Source organism: Panulirus ornatus, chromosome 57 (assembly GCF_036320965.1).
Source record: "Panulirus ornatus isolate Po-2019 chromosome 57, ASM3632096v1, whole genome shotgun sequence".
Classification (NCBI taxonomy): domain Eukaryota; kingdom Metazoa; phylum Arthropoda; class Malacostraca; order Decapoda; family Palinuridae; genus Panulirus; species Panulirus ornatus.
Genome location: NC_092280.1, coordinates 825853 through 844834, shown reverse-complemented (window position 1 = coordinate 844834; position 18982 = coordinate 825853). Strand labels below are relative to the sequence as shown.

Genomic DNA, 18982 nt, shown 5'->3' with positions numbered 1-18982 from the left:
CCAGACAAGGTATAGTAAATGTTCATGTAAACAGTTTACAGCAATCTTGTTGCACATCAGATATATTGTCCTCAACTGTAAACAGTTTACTGCCATCCCGTCCCAGACTGTGTAGTGATCACTGACTTGAGCGACACCAGGAACCAGTCAGGACTACGAGCGTATCAAACAAATGAAGCAGACGCTTCCTGACGCTACAGCGCGTCATGGGTCATGGGAAATGGATCATGGGGTCATGGGTCATGGGGTCATGGGTCATGGGGTCATGGTTATTTCTCGGTGGCAAAAGGCTCACCGACTGCTGACTGTAACCGTTGGTTGTGCCATCTGTGACTCTTGGTTACATCATCTGCCAGAAGGACCTGTTATGATTTCAAAAGGCGCCAGGGTCAGTCTGAGTGCAGCTGGTGATGAGGAGGAGACCGCCAGGGCAGCCAGGGCCAGTCTGAGTGCAGCTGGTGATGGGGAGGACCGCCAGGGCAGCCAGGGTCCGTCTGAGTGCAGCTGGTGATAGGGAGGACCGCAAGGACAGCCAGGGTCAGTCTGAGTGCAGCTGGTGGAGACGAGTCCACGGAGGAGGATGTGTGGTGCGCGCGGGAGTCGAGTGGCCAGTGTGTGTGGAGCGGCGGCGCAAGGCAGACGTCGCTGACTCTATCTCCCTGACTCCGTCACAGGGTTGGGCACCACGCTGGCTGGATGCTGTAGGCTCCCTCTGAGGCTTCAGCAGGTTCCAGGAGGCTCTAGCAGGCTTCCTGTGAGGATCTTCTCGTGCTGGTGTTACAGGGGGGCACTAGTGTTGCAGGACCTGTAGGATGATTTGTGTAAGATGTTTGGATGGTAAACACAGACTCGGACTAATGTTGCAAGTCCTGTGTTGCCTCAGTCACCCAGCGCTTGTGTTGCTGAGCAACATGAGGTAAAATGTAATTACAAATATGAATGTTCGTGCAGATACTCGTTCTTCCGTGAACGATCATTAAGACTGACAAACTATAACTGTGTAGTTTACTTACGAATAGTTTTCTTTGCGTCGCAAGAAAAAGAAAAAAGACTTATGTACTGTTGTTGTTGTGACAACCTTCGTTATACATCATGGATGATTTTCCCCCGCAGTACATTCACTGTGGACTGTGGGTCAGTGAGTTCGTGTGAACAAGAATACTTTACCTCGGGAATATACCTTATCAAGGACCTCACATGGCACAAGATTGCCTCCTTTATTGACCTTAATTGTCGACATTCCTCACGTAGTGACCCATTGTTACCTGCCGCTCCCACACCCAGCCCGGAGGAAGGAAGAATAATAGAGCGACGCATTTCCACTCATTGGACACTTCCTGGCAAAGAGTGAAGGAGGAAACCAGAGGTGGATTACTCAAGGAAATGAAGTGAGCAGCTCTTAAGGGAACTCGTGGTGGAGAAGAGTTAGTGTTGGAGGTAAAGGAGAATCTCCCTCACCATGGTGGGCGTCGTCAGCAGAGTGTTGCTGGTCTTCCTACTACATCACTTGACAGGTAGGTCCTACCTGGCTCCCAACATCGATGTAGAAAACGTCACACATGTAGAGCAGTGTATCCGCTGGCTGAGGACATACACACAGGCAGCCTGGAGACACTTCTAACTTTGATAATGATTTATATTAACGTTCAGAAAGCAGGAACCATATGATCAGGTAGTCTCCGGCCACACTAGCCTCCAGTACGTCCTTGCTACACGTGTATAACGAGCCAACATCCTCTCAGCCAGGGAGAAGCAAGGCACAGTGTTCAGTATTCTGTGTGAATGTAAACAACGTGTGATGTGATTCGGTAATGCTGCATCACGTCGCAGGTGGGGCTTTGGCTGGGTAACTCAGAGACCCTGGGTTCGAATCCCCAGTGCGTCATGATATTTATATATATTTCATATATCAGTAGGATAAGTTAGAACAAATACTCTGCTTCATGAAACAATGATTATGTTGATGATACTGTTATCATGATCCAACTTACTCTACCTTTATCATCTCCTCTACAGCTGTTTCCTCACATATGTACACTACCTCAGGTAATACACATGTAGGCCTGGCTACTCTGAACATCCACAGACATGAGCTGATATCTGGTTCCTCTGAGTGTTCGAGCCACAAGGGCCGACATCTGGCTGCTCTGACAACTTAGCATGATGGACAGAGTTCGCCTGTTATAAGTAGATGAATAATTGTACGGTTATAGAAGTAGACCAGTTCACCGCCAGATATGGCATTACTGTTATGCAGGAAAGTGACCCAAGATTAACATAGAACTTCAGGTTGAAGTTTCTGTGCTGAGCTAGATGGATCACAACTTCCTGGAGTCTACTGTTTCTCTCTCAAACATAATTATAGTTCTTGATATTTATTCTCTTCCCTATCCTCTCCTATCACTTGTCATCACTTGCGTCCAGTCTATCCCTTCGTGTCACCACACATCCAGTCTGACCTTTCCTCCCCTCAATATGTGTCTATCACCATTATGGATCTACTGTTCGTATACCTTCCTCAAATCTCTTCTTCATCTATTTTCATCTTATCTATCGTCATCCTCAGCGTTTATGCTTAGCACTTCTCTCCTTCCCTTCGTCTATCCTTCTCCCACCCACTCCAAACCCATATTCCTGCCCCTACACTCCACCACGTCCCATTAAACTCCCTTCCCCTCTCCCTTCCCCCTCTCCCTCCCTCTCTCCCTCCCCCTCCCCCCCTCCCTCTACACCAGGGTGGCACGTACGACAAAGGGGTAAACAAACCCACAAACTGATTGTGTCAAGAGGAGTATTTTTAGTTTTGCTTCCGTCACACGACATCAATACGACGACTTGAACGAGAGACAACAGAAGAAATGTATGTCGAGAATTCCATGGTATATCATCCAGACTAGTTTATCTGAGCGTCAAAAATGGAAAAGCAATGAATGTTCAAGATATCTTTATATCAAGGCAAAAAGTTCTCCCCTCGTATCACACGCCAACACTCCACTCCCACTTTCCATGAATATCTGACAACATCGTCAAAAAAATCTTCTAAGAACAACTGGGACGTGTGAGAGCGCACCATGGCAGACGGCCATCCTCGACCACCTTTCACCAGCTCAAACGCAGTAAGACCTGGTGTCACCTAGAGTAATGACGTGTCACTTAGAATGACCAAGTGTCACATAAGTTCTCTATGTGTCGCATAGAATGACCATGCGTCACATGAAATAGCTATGCGTCACATGTTATGACCATGCGTCACATAAGATAGCCACGCGTCACATGTAACGTCCATATGTCACACAGAATGACCTCTGACCAAGAGATGGTCAGTGGTTCACAGAATCTACACTACCAGGTGACCCACACCTTCGTCACGAAGATCCTGAAGTTATGTACGAATTGTTTCAACGAATCTCATTACTAAGAGAGAGAGAGAGAGAGAGAGAGAGAGAGAGAGAGAGAGAGAGAGAGAGAGAGAGAGAGAGAGAGAGAGAGAGAGAGAGAGAGAGAGAGAGAGAGAGTGTTCTCTTTTGTTTACACAGAAGGATGCACACACGCAGTCCGTCTTAAGGTGGAGATCTCTGACACTGTCACCCTTGACCTCAGAATGTTTTCAACCTCTGACCTTTTACTTTAGAATGTCTCCCTCCCTGTGGCCCTTGACCTGAGAATACCTCTGACCTTATGACCCTTCACTTCAGAGTATCTGAATCCGTCACCCTTGATCTCAGGGTTCAATATACCAAACCTCTCGAATTTCTATCTTGATCGTTAGCAAAGTAGTCTGTCCACTCTCGCCGTAATCCACAAACATGTTCAGTTTATGACCGGAAGCGCGCGCTAGCTCAAGGACAGACAGACAGATAGACATACAGACAGACAGACAGATAGACAGACAGACAGACAGACAGACAGACGACAGAAGTGGTGCAGTATGTACGTCTCTGATCATCATGATTCATACACAGGACCGCCAGGGTTGGTGAAGGACTTGTCGTCGTACGTGCGACCAGTGTCCGAGGGTTGTGTAAGGGGAAGATGGCTCGACGCAGTCCTGGGGAACAGGGGGGCGTGTATGAGTAACTATCCTGTGCATATGAAGGCGTGGGAGACGTGAAGGCGTGCTGTCACAAGGCGTGGAATTTGTCGAGGCGTTAAAAGGCGTGGGAGGTACATATTTATGTCAGGGAAGGCGTGGGAGGAACAGATTTATGTCATGGTAGGCATGGGAGGAACAGATTTATGTCATGGGAGGCGTGGGAGGTACATATTTATGTCATGGGAGATACAGATTTATGGCATGGGAGGCGTGGGAGCTGTGTATACGTGTAGTTCGTATGGTCAATATGGATGTTATAATAACTCACAGCAGGTTAGGTGCTGGCACCAACCCTGAGCTCAGGCCGTTGTTAACTTCACCGTACCAAGCACCACAGTGTTCTAGAGCTGGATGACCAGTGTTCCAGGCACCAGCCTCTTGAGCACGACAGTACGACCATTCAAGACGACCCATGATCACGATGGTACCACCCTTAGCTCCGATCTACGACCCGACCTTTGAGGGTCAGGTCCCGTGCCGGGCCACCGTCAAACCCAGGGGTCGTACCGTGTGCTCCAAGGGTCGTACCGTCGTGCTCCAAGGGTCGTACCGTCGTGCTAAAGGTGTCGTACCGTCGTTCTGAGAGGAGTGCGTGATGACCTAGCCTCTACAACCCAGATGATACGATCAAGACGACTCGTCAACTGTTTTCTAGATGATATTTCTTGTTATATATACATACATACATAAATACATACATACATACATACATACATGCATACATGCATTCATATATATACATATTGGAAAGGATCACAATTTTGCGCGTGATCAAGATATTCCTATGAGTCCACGGGGAAAATGAAACACGTGTTTCATTTTCCCGTGGACTCATAGGAATATATACGTATATACATATATGCATACATGCATACATACATATACATATATACATATTTGCATACATACATACGTCCTATGTTTCACTTCTGTTAGGTTTCACCTCAATCATTGAAGCTGCATAGATCAAGTTGAGAATATGAGCAGTTGTCTAAGCTGCGTGAAACAAGCTGTGGATATAACAACAAGATGATTACCAACCATTGATGACCAGGCCAAACGTCATCATCATCATCAACGACCTCTGATTTGAGCCATGAACGACGCCTGACTGACGTCATCAACGACTCATGACTGACGTGTCAACGACACCTGATTGACGTCATCATTGACGCCTGATTGACGGCATCAACGAATGACTGATTCACAGAGTCAAGTAACCACCATACCGCTCATCATGAGAGAGAGAGAGAGAGAGAGAGAGAGAGAGAGAGAGAGAGAGAGAGAGAGAGAGAGAGAGAGAGAGAGAGAGAGAGAGAGAGAGAGAGAGAGAGAGAGAGAGAGAGACCAGGTGTGGGCTGGTCAGATACATAAAATCTCAGATATCGAGTGTAAGAAAATATGAAAGCTCTCGAGCTATTATACGAACTTGTGTTTGTGTGTGTGTGTGTGTGTGTGTGTGTGTGTGTGTGTGTGTGTGTGTTGTGTGTGTGTGTTTACCTACTTGTACAGGACGGGGAGGGAGTTGTACACCCATGGGGCCCCATCTACTGAACCTTCTCTACTGCTATATAAAGTTGTAAGCTGCTGTTAGCGGTTGACATTGACAAGCACACTTCATCCACCATTCAGTTAATTCCATTCATCCGCTCCTCTTACACAATCCTTTACTTATACTCTAACAAGCTTCTTGTCGTGTTATAGCCTCTGGTTGCTCTTACATTATATGTTTTGAAGAACTTTTTTCTGTTGACTTTATCAAACTGTTTCAGAAAGTTAAAGGTAGTAATTAGGTCGCTCCTTACTCCTCTGTCTTCCACTATGGGCAAGTCTAAGGCTTCCAACATTTCCCTGTAACTCAGCTGTAAGTCCTCGTACCATCTTTCTTGCTCTGCTCCTGAACCTTTCAATTATTTCTCTGTGTTTCTTTAAGTGTGGTGACTGAAGCTCAGAACACATGCTGGTTGTGGCACAGTGAAGGACGTGAACAGCTTGCTGAATATTTCTTGATCATTATACCTGAATGTTATTGTAATGTTTACATTAAGACAGTTTGTCTCCTGTACTGATCTCTTCAGGTCAGACGATGGCCACAGGTTAGGGACGATGTCTACGCCTAAATTCCTCCCACACAAAAATTCCTGGTTCCAGCGACCAACTCCGGGGCTTTGTTTAGGTCCCTTTGTCGACTGATGCAATCCTTGTCGTTCTTTACTTCCCTCATGAATTTGTTATCACTGGAAAGCATATCCAGGGAGGAATACCATCCTCCCGGAGTCTTACCTTAATAGATCAAGAAGAGCGACGGTCACAGAACACAATCCTGAGCCACACCGCTACTGACTCACCTTAATTGTAGCTCAGCGTATACTTCCCCCCCCCCCCCCCGTGTGTGTGTGTGTGTGTGTGTGTGTGTGTGTGTGTGTGTGTGTGTGTGTGTGTGTATGAAGGTTGCGACGGCTGCTGTCAGCGAATGAATAATAGAACGGAATCGATGTTGAGTGTTCAAGAGGGTTAAGGCTCAGGGGCGTCAGGCAAGAAAATGGTGTGTTGAATGCCAGCTGAAACTCGAATATCCTTCGGAAGTATGATGACCACACTTGAAGAAGCACAAGAACTAATACAGAAGGTCAAGAGTATGGCAACAAAGGTGATACTAGAAGGAAGGAATATGACTTACATTTAGAGGTTACAGGTCTTAAATTTGTCCACCATGAAAGAATGAAGAATCTGTTGTGACTTGATCACAGTCTTCTGTTTAGTAGACCAGTTTGATGACGTAAACAATGAACGTCTCTTCATAAGATGCAAAGTTAAAAGAACAAAAGCCGTAACGAAAAACGAAGCAAGAAATGTGAGTTAGAGGATTTATAAAGAAATGTCGCTGTAGTGTAACATTAGCGGATGAATGGAGTATAGTGCACGAAGAAACTGGGAATGTTGATGGAGGACTTACGAGGGTTGAACTTCCTCCCTGTATAAATAGGTCATTACAGATAGTGAATTACAGGAAATAAATTGATTGGTTTCTGCTTAGCTGTAGCTGTACGAGGAGGGGCAGTGTTGGTGACTGATAAGATAAAATGTCTTCCAGAGACATTTTGATTTAATTATCAGCTACACACATCGCCCTTCCTCGTATAGCTACAGCTAAGCCAGACCAGACCTTTGACTTGACTTTCATGGGTCAAGTCAAAGGTCAAACCATCGATGATATTCAAGGGTCGTCACGTCTTACGTACGGGTCATGGTGGCGTGCTCGTTGACCAACATTTACATAACTTCTACGTAACTTGCATTAAGCTTTGAAATGGTCCTCTAAGATGCCTTACACAGTAGCACATCTTCCTTGCTTCCCGCCTTTGGACCTTGGCAGGAAGACTAGCATCACTCCTCATACTGGGTGACCCCGGCCGGTGCTGGACACCCTGGCTCCGGTCTGAACACCTCACCAGTTGTGGATGTGAAGAAAGTTTTCTTTGTTGACTCAAAGTCCTGCAAGGTCTTGATGTGTTGCAGGTGGAGGACTGACGCTCCAGTAACTCGTTTACATCTCGTGTTCAGCAGAGTACTTACCTACCAGTACCTACCTACCAGTACCTACCCTAGAGTACCTACCTACCAATACCTACCTAGTGTACCTACCTACCAGTACCTACCTAGAGTACCTACCTACCAATACCTACCTACCAGTGCCTACGAGAAAATTTTGTCAGGATGGCTGTGCTAGTTTAAGACGCTCACCGCGAGACCTGCTTGATGTATAAGACTATTCATCTCTGCTGAGAGAGAGAGAGAGAGAGAGAGAGAGAGAGAGAGAGAGAGAGAGAGAGAGAGAGAGAGAGAGAGAGAGAGAGAGAGAGAGAGAGAGAGAGAGAGAGAGAGAGAGAGAGAGAGAGAGAGAGAGAGAGAGAGAGAGAGAGAGAGAGAGAGAGAGTAGTTTATGCTCAGAGATTTGTAAGACTTGTGGGCGTGGCGAGCATGAAGGAATCTGGGAAGCTTTGAATAAGTTATGCAGAGGAGTGGGCGTGGCAGGTGTGGGCGTGGCAGGTGTTGGCGTGGCAGGTGCAGGCGTGGCTGAAGTGGGTATGGCAGGTGTGGGTGTGGTAAGGTAGTCATGGCAGGTGTGGGTGTGGTAAGGTGGGCTTGACGGGTGTGGGAGTATAGCAGGTGTGTGGACTTGCACAGGAGAGGAGCATAAGGCATTCAGCGGCAGTAGGTGTGGAGTGGCAGGTATGGGAAGGTCAGCAGCAGAATATCTCAGATATGGAGTATAAGAAGATGAAAGTATTGTCTGAGTGCATTCATGTGTGTATGTGTGTGTGTGTGTGTGTGTGTGTGTGTGTGTGTGTGTGTGTGTGTGTGTGTGTGTGTGTGTGTGTGTGTGTGTGTGTGTGTGTGTGTGTGTAGTTACTTATCTGTACTGTAAGGGGAGGAAGTTCTGCACATGTGGGGGCTCCCATCTCTCGAACTTTCTCATCTGCCATGATACGTTATAAACTTTCCTGTATTGTCAGCATCAAGAAGTGAACACGGTCTACATCGTTGCTGTGCTGATCTAATGCTGGACACGAACATTGTCACACATGTCTATCACGTTTACCGCTTGATTTCTTGTTATGGTTTCTCGTTGTTTAATATTTACATCAATTGAAGAACTGTGCACTGTCGACGTCAGCACACAGGTTTGGAAACTTTAAGGTTGGAATGAAATAAAGCTTTACTTTTACTCTTCCTTGAGGGACAAAATCATGGCCTTTATCTTCTCAGCACAGCTGACCTATCTTAACTCTGGGATCTTCTTTGTTGCCCTCCTCTGGACTCTTTCTATTATGCTACTTTTTTTTGCCTCTTTATGTAGTGATCAAATCTGAAAAGCATATTCTAGGTTTGGCTTCCTACCTTCTGTGGACGATTTACTGACTATTTCCTCACACATGCACGACTTGAATGCCACTGTGAGACTTGCGAGCAGACGGTCGGTCGTCAGCCTGGCACTTCCCTCAGGGTGAGACTCTGGTGCCACGTCAGGTACTTCGCTGGCTCCTCGGTGTCTCACAGATTCCTGCAGTTTTTTCCTGCTGGATGATATTGATGTCCAGACCTTCTTTCGCTGTGTCCCATTCCATTACTTTGCCTCTACTGGAGTGGAATTTCCTCATCCATGTAACAAATCACCTTTGGAATTTGTCTAGGTCCCCTTGCACGTTGGTGCAATCACCATCATTCTTCACTTCCCTCGTGACCTTGACATCAATCCTTCTGGCAAGTATGTGTGTGTATGTGTGTATGTGTGTGTGTGTGTGTGTATGTGTGTGTGTGTGTGTGTGTGTGTGTATGTGTGTGTGTGTGTATGTGTGTGTGTGTGTGTATGTGTGTGTGTGTGTGTGTGTGTGTGTGTGTGTGTGTGTGTGTGTGTGTGTGTGTGTGTGTCAACCTTGCTACGGCTGATGTTAGCAAATGAATAATTGAACAGGGAATCAATGTTGGTATTCAAGAGGTCTTGTGATGACAGACAAAAACAAAAGTTTATCGTAAGCAGCGGAGAATGTCTTGCCATTATGGATAATGTGATGTGTCTGGAGGAAAACTTGTAACAATATACTCAACTCTCCACGTTCTGCTGTGTTTCCAGTCGAGAAAGTCGAAATACTTAGCAAAGAAACGAGGAAGCAACTGGGAAAATTGGAGTCGTTTTCTAGATATTGTATTTATACAATGACCAGAAATACTGTGACGGTTACCGGGTATTAGGTCTCCCTGGCCATGTCATATTTTGGCTGGAAATGGTAATGATAGAAATAGATTTTGGATTTGATTCAGTGGCGGAAAACCTTTCGCATCAGTAAAATGGAAGGGTTAGGTTTGTTATGACTAAGCTAATGGTTCACTTTGTTGAAGTACACACACACACACACACACATACACACACACACACACACACACACACACACACACTGAGAAATATTGAACTCATGAATTTTTTCTGACCTTTCAAGTCTCACACGTTGATTGATTAAGCCCAAAAATACCGACGGTTGAAAGAGAGGTGTTCATCTTTAGCGGGCGGACAACGGGCCTGCCTCTTGAGGAGGACCACGTCTATACGGGCGAGACTTCGCTGTATTTGTATAGCGAAATTGGGCAGTAGTTTTTCCTGGGGTAATGACGGCAGGACACTTGGCAAATATTGACTGAAGTGTCCAGAAGACTCGACTGACAAACTCGAGGTTATGGGTTGGAGTCCTGCTCACGTCCGCTCCGAGTAGAAGTAGTAATGCTCGGGGTAACGTTACCCCCGTTACTACCATGTGTGCGGTAACTCCACGTCACCCTCGGCCAGGCTCTGTCATCGTCACGGGACGAAAAGGAGTACAATCTCGTGGCTGAACTTCTCACTAATGAAGAGACCATCCTTTCCCTACTACTGATTGTTGCGTCGCCTTGATGCTGCACGATCCCCATTAAAGGAGTCCGATGGTTATACCATGAAACCGTATACATATATATATATATATATATATATATATATATATATATATATATATATATATATATATATATATATATATATATAACTGCGAGAAATCTACAGGAAAATGAAACACGATTTCTCGCATATACTAGATCACGCGCACCACTGTAATCTCTTGCGACGATATATATATATATATATATATATATATATATATATATATATATATATATATATATATATATATATATATATACATATATATATATATATATATATATATGTATATATATATATATATATATATATATATATATATATATATATATATATATATATATATATATATATATATATATATATATATATATATATATATCGTCGTTGAATATCGTGGGCTAAACGTAGAATGTCTCACTAGATCTGACTTGTGTTTCCATCGGTTAGCACAAAATCATGTGATGGCAGTTGTGATGTATATGAAGATCTTATGGCAACACTAACGCTACCTACATGTCTTGAAAAACTCATTAATATAATTAAAAAGTCAATTGTGTTAATGACTTAGCTGTGCGTGTACTTGAGATAGCTTCTGTGTAATGACTTAGCTGTGCGTGTACTTGAGATAGCTTCTGTGTAATGACTTAGCTGTGCGTGTACTTGAGATAGCTTCTGTGTAATGACTTAGCTGTGAGTGTACTTGAGATAGCTTCTGTGTAATGACTTAGCTGTGCGTGTACTTGAGATAGCTTCTGTGTAATGACTTAGCTGTGCGTGTACTTGAGATAGCTTCTGTGTAATGACTTAGCTGTGAGTGTACTTGAGATAGCTTCTGTGTAATGACTTAGCTGTGCGTGTACTTGAGATAGCTTCTGTGTAATGACTTAGCTGTGCGTGTACTTGAGATAGCTTCTGTGTAATGATGTACCTGACAAGTAACCCACTTGGTGTGAGCTGTTGCGAGAAGGAAAACTTGTTCCACTTTACCCTCTTTGAGGTGACCTTGAGTTGAGGTTATGGTATTCTATCATACCTTGGCTGCCGCTGCTTCTGGACACTAGCCAAAAGTTTCTTGGTTTATCGTTGGAAAAACATATCTTGGTTATCTCTTTCTTACTGTCTTGCTGGTTCTGGAAAGCAAGTTGAATACACACCGTCCACGCCAGCAACCGTCCACCAGGCAGTGAGCACACACGGTGCTGGCTGAGGAGGGAGATCGTCGAGTTAGTGTTGTCTGAGGGGGAGGTCCTTAAGTCAGTGCTGGCTGAGGTAGAGGACCTCGAGTCAGTGACAACTGAGGGAAATGGTCCCTCAGCCAGTGCTTGTTGAGGGTGAGTTCCTCAAGTCAGTGCTGGCTGAGGGAGAGGTCCTTCAGTCAGTGCTGGCTGAGGGAGAGGTCCTTCAGTCAGTGCTGGCTGAGAGAAAGGTTCTTCAGTAAGTGCTGGCTGAGAGAGAGATCCTCAAGCAACAGACGATATTGATGTTTGCGTCCTTATCTTGCTCCCTGGGAGGAGGGAGTAGAAACTGGGGGGCCCCTCAGCAGCTTCAGGAGCCGAGGGGAATCCTGAAGTAGGATGCGACTAGGAGGCGTTATAGTGGAGTCCTTACAATAGGGACTGTCGCACCCTCTTGTTAGGAGAAACAGAATGCTCAACGTCTTGGGAAACATTTAGTGGATTTATACAATTTGGTTCATCTTGAGTTCAAGTTGTAATATTCTCAGGCATCGCATTACTTCTACGCAATTCATAGAGCACCCAGGTACCACACACTTCATCCACGCACTTCACAGAGCGCCCAGGTACCACACACTTCACCCACGCACTTCACAGAGCGCCCAGGTACCACACACCACCCACGCACTTCACAGAGCGCCCAGGTACCACATACTTCACCCACGCACTTCACAGAGCGCCCAGGTACCACATACTTCACCCACGCACTTCACGAGACATACTAGACCACACTAATCATCTCCCCAAGTTGTCATCGTTACCTGGCCTACAGACTCACCGTTAATTAATTCTATCACTATCTCGAGTCAAGTAGATGTTCATACACATTAATTAAAGTTTTACTCCTTGTAATTAGGTAGATCCTTAATTAGACTTTCTGAGGTATCATTCAGTAGGCCTACCTTTGATATCGATATATTTACCTCGACCAGGCTTCGTCCGCCCTCAGTGGTCAACACACTCAGCTTCTTGGCTGTAAACTCCAAACTGTGTTGCAGACACTATGGTTGATTTATAACTATGGTTGACTCACCACAACACAGCCACACGCAAGACGACCACAACCATGGTCGACTAACCACAACACAGCCTCACACAAGACGGCCACAATCATGGTTGACTCACCACAACACAGCATCACATAAGACGACCACAGCCATGGTTGACTCACCACAACACAGCCTCACATAAGACGACCACAGCCATGGTTGACTCACCACAACACAGCCTCACACAAGAAGACCACAACCATGGTTGACTCACCACAACACAGCCTCACACAAGAAGACCACAACCATGGTTGACTCACCACAACACAGCATCACACAAGACGACCACAACCATGGTTGACTCACCACAACACAGCCTGACAGGCTGACTTCATTAGTAGGAGAGTATCAGATCGAAGGTCTCTTGACATGAGTACCTCATATTGTGTGAGGTGGTCGATAGGTCACCAATAACATCTGGGCCAGATGTCGGAGATGTGACTCATGTAAATATTACACGTTTGTTTAGGTGGTCCAAAAAACAGTCTCGTTTGAGTTGTCTGACCTTCTATTGTTGTTAGGTTCTACCAACAACTTCGTTTACTGAATGGCGATGACCTTCCACGGAGGTATACCGAAACGGAGTTAGCCCATGAACACGCCGGTACGACCCTTGAGCACGCCGGTACGACCCTTGAGCACGACGGTACGACCCTTGAGCACGACGGTATGACCCCTGCAAAAGGCGCTAAGAGCCTTTAGAACAACGGTATGACCCTGAGCACAGACGTGCAAACTTTGAACACGATGACCCGGGCCTTTGAACTGATCAGTAGGGTTCAGGTTATAGGTCAAGCGTTTCTTCGTGCTCAGTGATCGTACCTTCGTTCTCAAGGGTCGTACCGTCGAGAGTAAGGGACTGAGGATGGGAGAACTGGTCGTGGTAGACGACGTTATCATGACAGTGTACATAAACTGCGTACATTTAGCTGACGCCTATATTTGCTACCTTCCAGAGTGCGTCGCCTCACTGTCCCTTCTCACAAGTGGACAACGGGAAGGGTGGAAGAGAGGACAACGGGAGGGGAGGGGTGGTAGAGAGGACAACGGGAGGGGAGGGGTGGTAGAGAGGAGAGCTGGGGGTTGTGTGACGCAGGACAGATATAAGCAGTGGCATGGGTTACACACGAGAGCCTCCTTGTCTATAATGACAAAGTCGATGTGTCTTTTGTCGCGTTACTCAATAATCAACCCCCTTCCTCCCTCCCTCTCTCTTCCCCCACTCTCTCTCTCTCTCTCTCTCTCTCTCTCTCTCTCTCTCTCTCTCTCTCTCTCTCTCTCTCTCTCTCTCTCTCTCTCTCTCTCTCTCTCTCTCTCTCTCTCTCTCTCTCTCTCTCTCTCTCTCTCTCTCTCTCTCTCTCTCTCTCTCTCTCTCTCTCTCACACACACACACACACACACACACACACCAGATACTACAGGCAACAATACACCCAGTTCTATGCGAAATTGTTTTAAATCAATCACTGAGATTTGGTTTTACTGGGAGAGAAGTATGGTAGGGTATGACAGAAGGTCTCATTCCTTACAGTAAAGCAGACGACCTTTACTGAAGGACAGTGTGTCTTTAACCTTAAGGTTATCTTAACTTGGCTTAGGAAGTGAGCCGGGCTCCTCAGGTGGGCTCAGGTGTTAGCCCAGCCCCAGCTGGAGAGGCAGAAAGGGTTCAAGATTTCCAAGAGTAAAAATTATAAGAAAAGGTAATGAAGGAATCTGACATTACGCTAATTGCCTAGATTTATGGCTTCATCTTGTGACTGAGGAAGCCAAGAGCTGAGGTTGTCCTGGCTACGCTGAGGAAGCTATGAGCTGAGGTTTTCTTGGTCATACTGAGGAAGCCATGAGCTGAGATTGTCCTGGTCATACTGAGGAAGCCATGAGCTGAGGTTGTCTTGGTCGTCCTGAGGAAGCCATGAGCTGAGGTTGTCTTGGTCGCACTGAGGAAGCCATAGGCTTAGGTTGTCCTGGTCATACTGAGGTTGTCCTAGCCACAGCATACAGACTGCCGTAATGTCATTATATTTTGATGGTGATGAATTTTCGTAATGAAAGATAATCTGGATTATTGTGGATGTTTGTGGCAGTAATTCCAGGACTTGACCTTCCGGCCTGATGCGTCAGTCTGCTACATGAACATTTCGTTTCCAAATTCAGAAAAATTATGATGAAGTTCTAATTCGTGAAAGCAATCAAACAAGACTCTTGTGGGGGTATCATCTGAGGTTCTGTAATGTCAATATTTTTTTTTGTGATTTTTTCACAATTTCTGGGGAATAAAAGTCAAGTACTTTAGTTGAGAAAGGTTAATGGTAATAATGGTAAAACAGAAAATCTAGATTGATTTCCATCAAAGTCTCGTATTTACTCAATGAAGAGGTTGCGTTGAAATGGTTTGGAAATATGGAGAGAAAGAGTGAGGAAAGGCTGACAAATAGTATATATGCGTCAGAGGTAGAGGGAACAAGAAGAAGCGAGAGATCAAATTGGAGGTGGAAAGATGGAGCGAAAAAGATTTTGAGCGATCGGGGCCTGAACATGTAGGAGGGTGAGAGGCGTGCAAGGAATAGAGTGAATTGGAACGATGTGGTATACCGGGGTCGACGTGCTGTCACTGGGTTGAACCAGGGCATGTGAAGCGTCTGGGTTGAACCGTGAAAAGATTTGTAGGGCCTTGATGTGGAAAGGGAGGTGCAGTTTCGGTGCATTACACATGACAGCTGGAGACTGAGTGTGAACGAATGTGGCCTTTGTAGTATTTTCCTAGCGCTACTTCGCGTGCGTGCGGGGGTTGTCATTTCATGTGTGGTGGGGTGGCGACAGGAATGGATAAAGGCAGCAAGTATGAGTATATACATGTGTATACATGCATATGTTTGTGTATATATATATATATATATATATATATATATATATATATATATATATATATATATATATATATATATATATATATATATACATATATATATATATATATATATATATATATATATATATATATATATATATATATATATATATATATATATATATATATTTGTGTGTGTGTGTGTGTGTGTGTGTGTATGTGTGTGTGTGTGTGTGTGTGTGTGTGTGTGTGTGTGTGTGTGTGTGTGTGTGTGTGTGTGTGTGTGTGTGTGTGTGTGTTCAAGCGATTCCATCTGATGAACTTAAGTATCGTACAAGTTCATACATTTCTGAAAGCTGTCCTCATTCTGTCTCATAACTAAGTTTATTCAATTCATCTAGTATTCCTGTGTTGTAAAACTCCATCTTTACATCCTCACTAAAAAGTTTCTTGCTTAATTTAATGTTGTGGTCTCTGGTTGTTCTATCTTTGCGTCTTTCGAAAAACTGTTCCCTGTCTACTACATTGAACTGTCGTGTGTGTGTGTGTGTGTGTGTGTGTGTGTGTGTGTGTGTGTGTGTGTGTGTGTGTGTATTATACATGTAAATATAAATAGGTACAAAACAGTGGACGAACAGATGGAGAGATATAGACAAACACTAACATTATAAATCATGTAGCTAAGTCTGTCTCCACTACCATGATGGGAGGGTCTGTCTGTCTCCACTACCATGATGGGAGGGTCTGTCTGTCTCCACTACCATGATGGGAGGGTCTGTCTGTCTCCACTACCAAAGAATTAATTCAATTATTTTTAATCTGAATTTTCTGCTCGAGTAGCAGTGTGGGATTTTACCATGGTAGGGACAATGTCAGGCAAACTTGGTGCGGCATGACGGGTGAAACGAGGGAAACTTTGATTCACTTGTTTCATCTCTTGTTGTTGGGGAAGTTTCACCTCATCCTGCCTTGGTGGTGTACACATAACGGTATACTTGCTGTCACAGTCTACTGGAGACAGAATTATAGTGATATCTTTTTATTATAATTGAGAGGTGTTATAATACAGTAGGGGGATGGATGAGACCAGTGTTACCCTGCAGCGACTGGCGATGTAAGATAGTGATGGAGGCAGTGTTGCCATCCCGGGTGACAATGATGTAGATGTAATAGATGATGGAGGCAGTTTTACCATTCCTAGTAACAACACAGTGTTGGAGGCAGTGTTGTTATCCCGGGTGACGAGACAACACAGTGTTGAAGGCAGGACTCCAGTCTTGTGTTTGTTATTAATATACAGTTTTCCAGCAGCCTCTTTGCTAGCGTCGCAAGCAATTACATCTTGTGTCTGGTGTTGACTGGACCAGTGCTCGTCTTGTGAGTTGGTTAGACCAACTGCCTAGCGAGGGAGGGAGGCAGGCTTGGCTAGACCAGATGCCTGGCGAGGGAGTGAGGTAGGCTTGGCTAGACCAAATGTCTTCCCTCTCCATCACAAGAGCAGGCCAATTTTTTGTTTTATTTCATACAAAATAAATTGCTTCTTGTTTGGTTCCATCTGATAGTGACGTGTGGCGTACGTGCATGTGGAGTAATATGGTGAATAAACTTTCAATTTGACTTTAGTTTCGGTTTTGTGGTGAAACCAACGCGTCACATTCAATATCTGTTGAATGAAGCAATACAGCAACACCAACAGTTCTCACCTTGTCATTATCTTGTAAGATTCTTCTTCATAGACCGAAAATCGTGTGATCTCTCGTCTTTTGAATCTTTCCACTATTCCCTGAAAATGCGTTGATAAAGTATGGGGGTCTACACCACGGCAGTACACTGTGGCACTAGCTCCATTGGAACTCTACGAGTCAAGTTGGGTACACACACACACACACACACACACACACACACACACACACACACACACACACACACACACACACACTGTTGTAAAGGAGAACGGATGTACCTGGTCTGTTTTCTATCATCAGACCATTTATGGTTTCCCACTGTAGTGTGAATAGACAGGAAGCTTACTTTCAAACTCAACCCTTTATAGTTATCCAGAGTGACTCCCTCATCTTTGTGGTTTGCCTCAAACACAACCTCACGAGGTGAGGTTATTTCTCGGGAACTGATCCAGGAACCTACAGTGTCAGAGCTGGCAGTCTGAGACATGCAGGAGGCACGTGTCATGCCAGCGTGACACGGTGTCACTTGCGACAACCCAGTCATCTGGAAGTCGTCGTTTCAAACCATTACTAAAACTGGAAACTTTGGCTCTGATGACCAGCTATTGCTGCAGAGGCCAGACCATCCTACTGCTGCAGGGAAGTTACCAGGCCTTGGACATCATAGACACATAACAAACAGATCGTCTGACATCAAGTGCTTAACATCAAGTACTTCAATTTTGGCTGCACTTCACAATCCTGGTCTTGCACATTTCATACCTCAGGAGATGATACTGGCACCTCCATAGGTCATTCTCTCACCGTCATCGTTGATAATGATGATTATGATGACAGGAACTGACGCTCAGGGAGTCGCACGCCACACCTCGAGTTACTGGGTAAACTAGTAGAGACCAGCAGTGCAGAGGAGGATCTACCTTGAGCCAACTTGAGAGCTGCTCGGAGGAGGTAATGAAGGCCATACACAGCCACTTTGCGACCCCCTAAAGGTTAGTAGGAGAAAGTCAATACCACTTCACTTACCGCCACATGAAAGATAGATGTCAAGCCAACAATAGCCTTCACGAGAACTCTGGAGGTTAGAGAAATGTTCGTTGTCTTCACGAACATAGTTAACATCTTCTGTTGGATCCCATTAAATCTGGTTGATGTCTTAGATCGCTGAACAGTTCTCTGAAAGATTTAGGAATAAAACAGAGCGAAACTAAGCAAGAAACTTATAGAGATATAAATGATAAATAGTTCCATTATATGAGAGTGGCGAATAAACGCAATAATTAAACGAGTACGATGTAGACATCATACACAAGTTTACAAGGTTATGTTGTGGCAGAAAATGTTCAAGAGTTGGGGACCCCTCCAGTGTAAAACCCAATCCCCTGCACAGAGCAGATAGGTAACCATTAAGTTTGGCTAAGATGCCTGCGCTGAAATATGGGAAACAGATAAGAACTACAGAAACAAAGACATACACAAATAAGACAAAGAAACGACAGCCAGCCAGACAGACACACAAAGACAGAAAGACACGAACGACTTTCATGTCCTGAAAGATATACACATGTATATATTTGCATACACGCACACACACACA

General features: G+C 44.9%; 1 protein-coding gene across 1 annotated transcript in view; it reads left to right on the top strand.

Moving 5' to 3' along the window:
* Positions 1-540: 540 nt before the first annotated feature.
* LOC139766087 (cell adhesion molecule 2-like) overlaps positions 541-18982 on the top strand; it is a 63478-nt gene continuing 45036 nt past the window's right edge. The window contains exon 1 of the mRNA XM_071694233.1: positions 541-1514. Within this exon, the coding sequence (XP_071550334.1) occupies positions 1460-1514 (55 nt within the window). The 5' untranslated portion in view covers positions 541-1459. The remainder of the gene's footprint in view (positions 1515-18982) is intronic.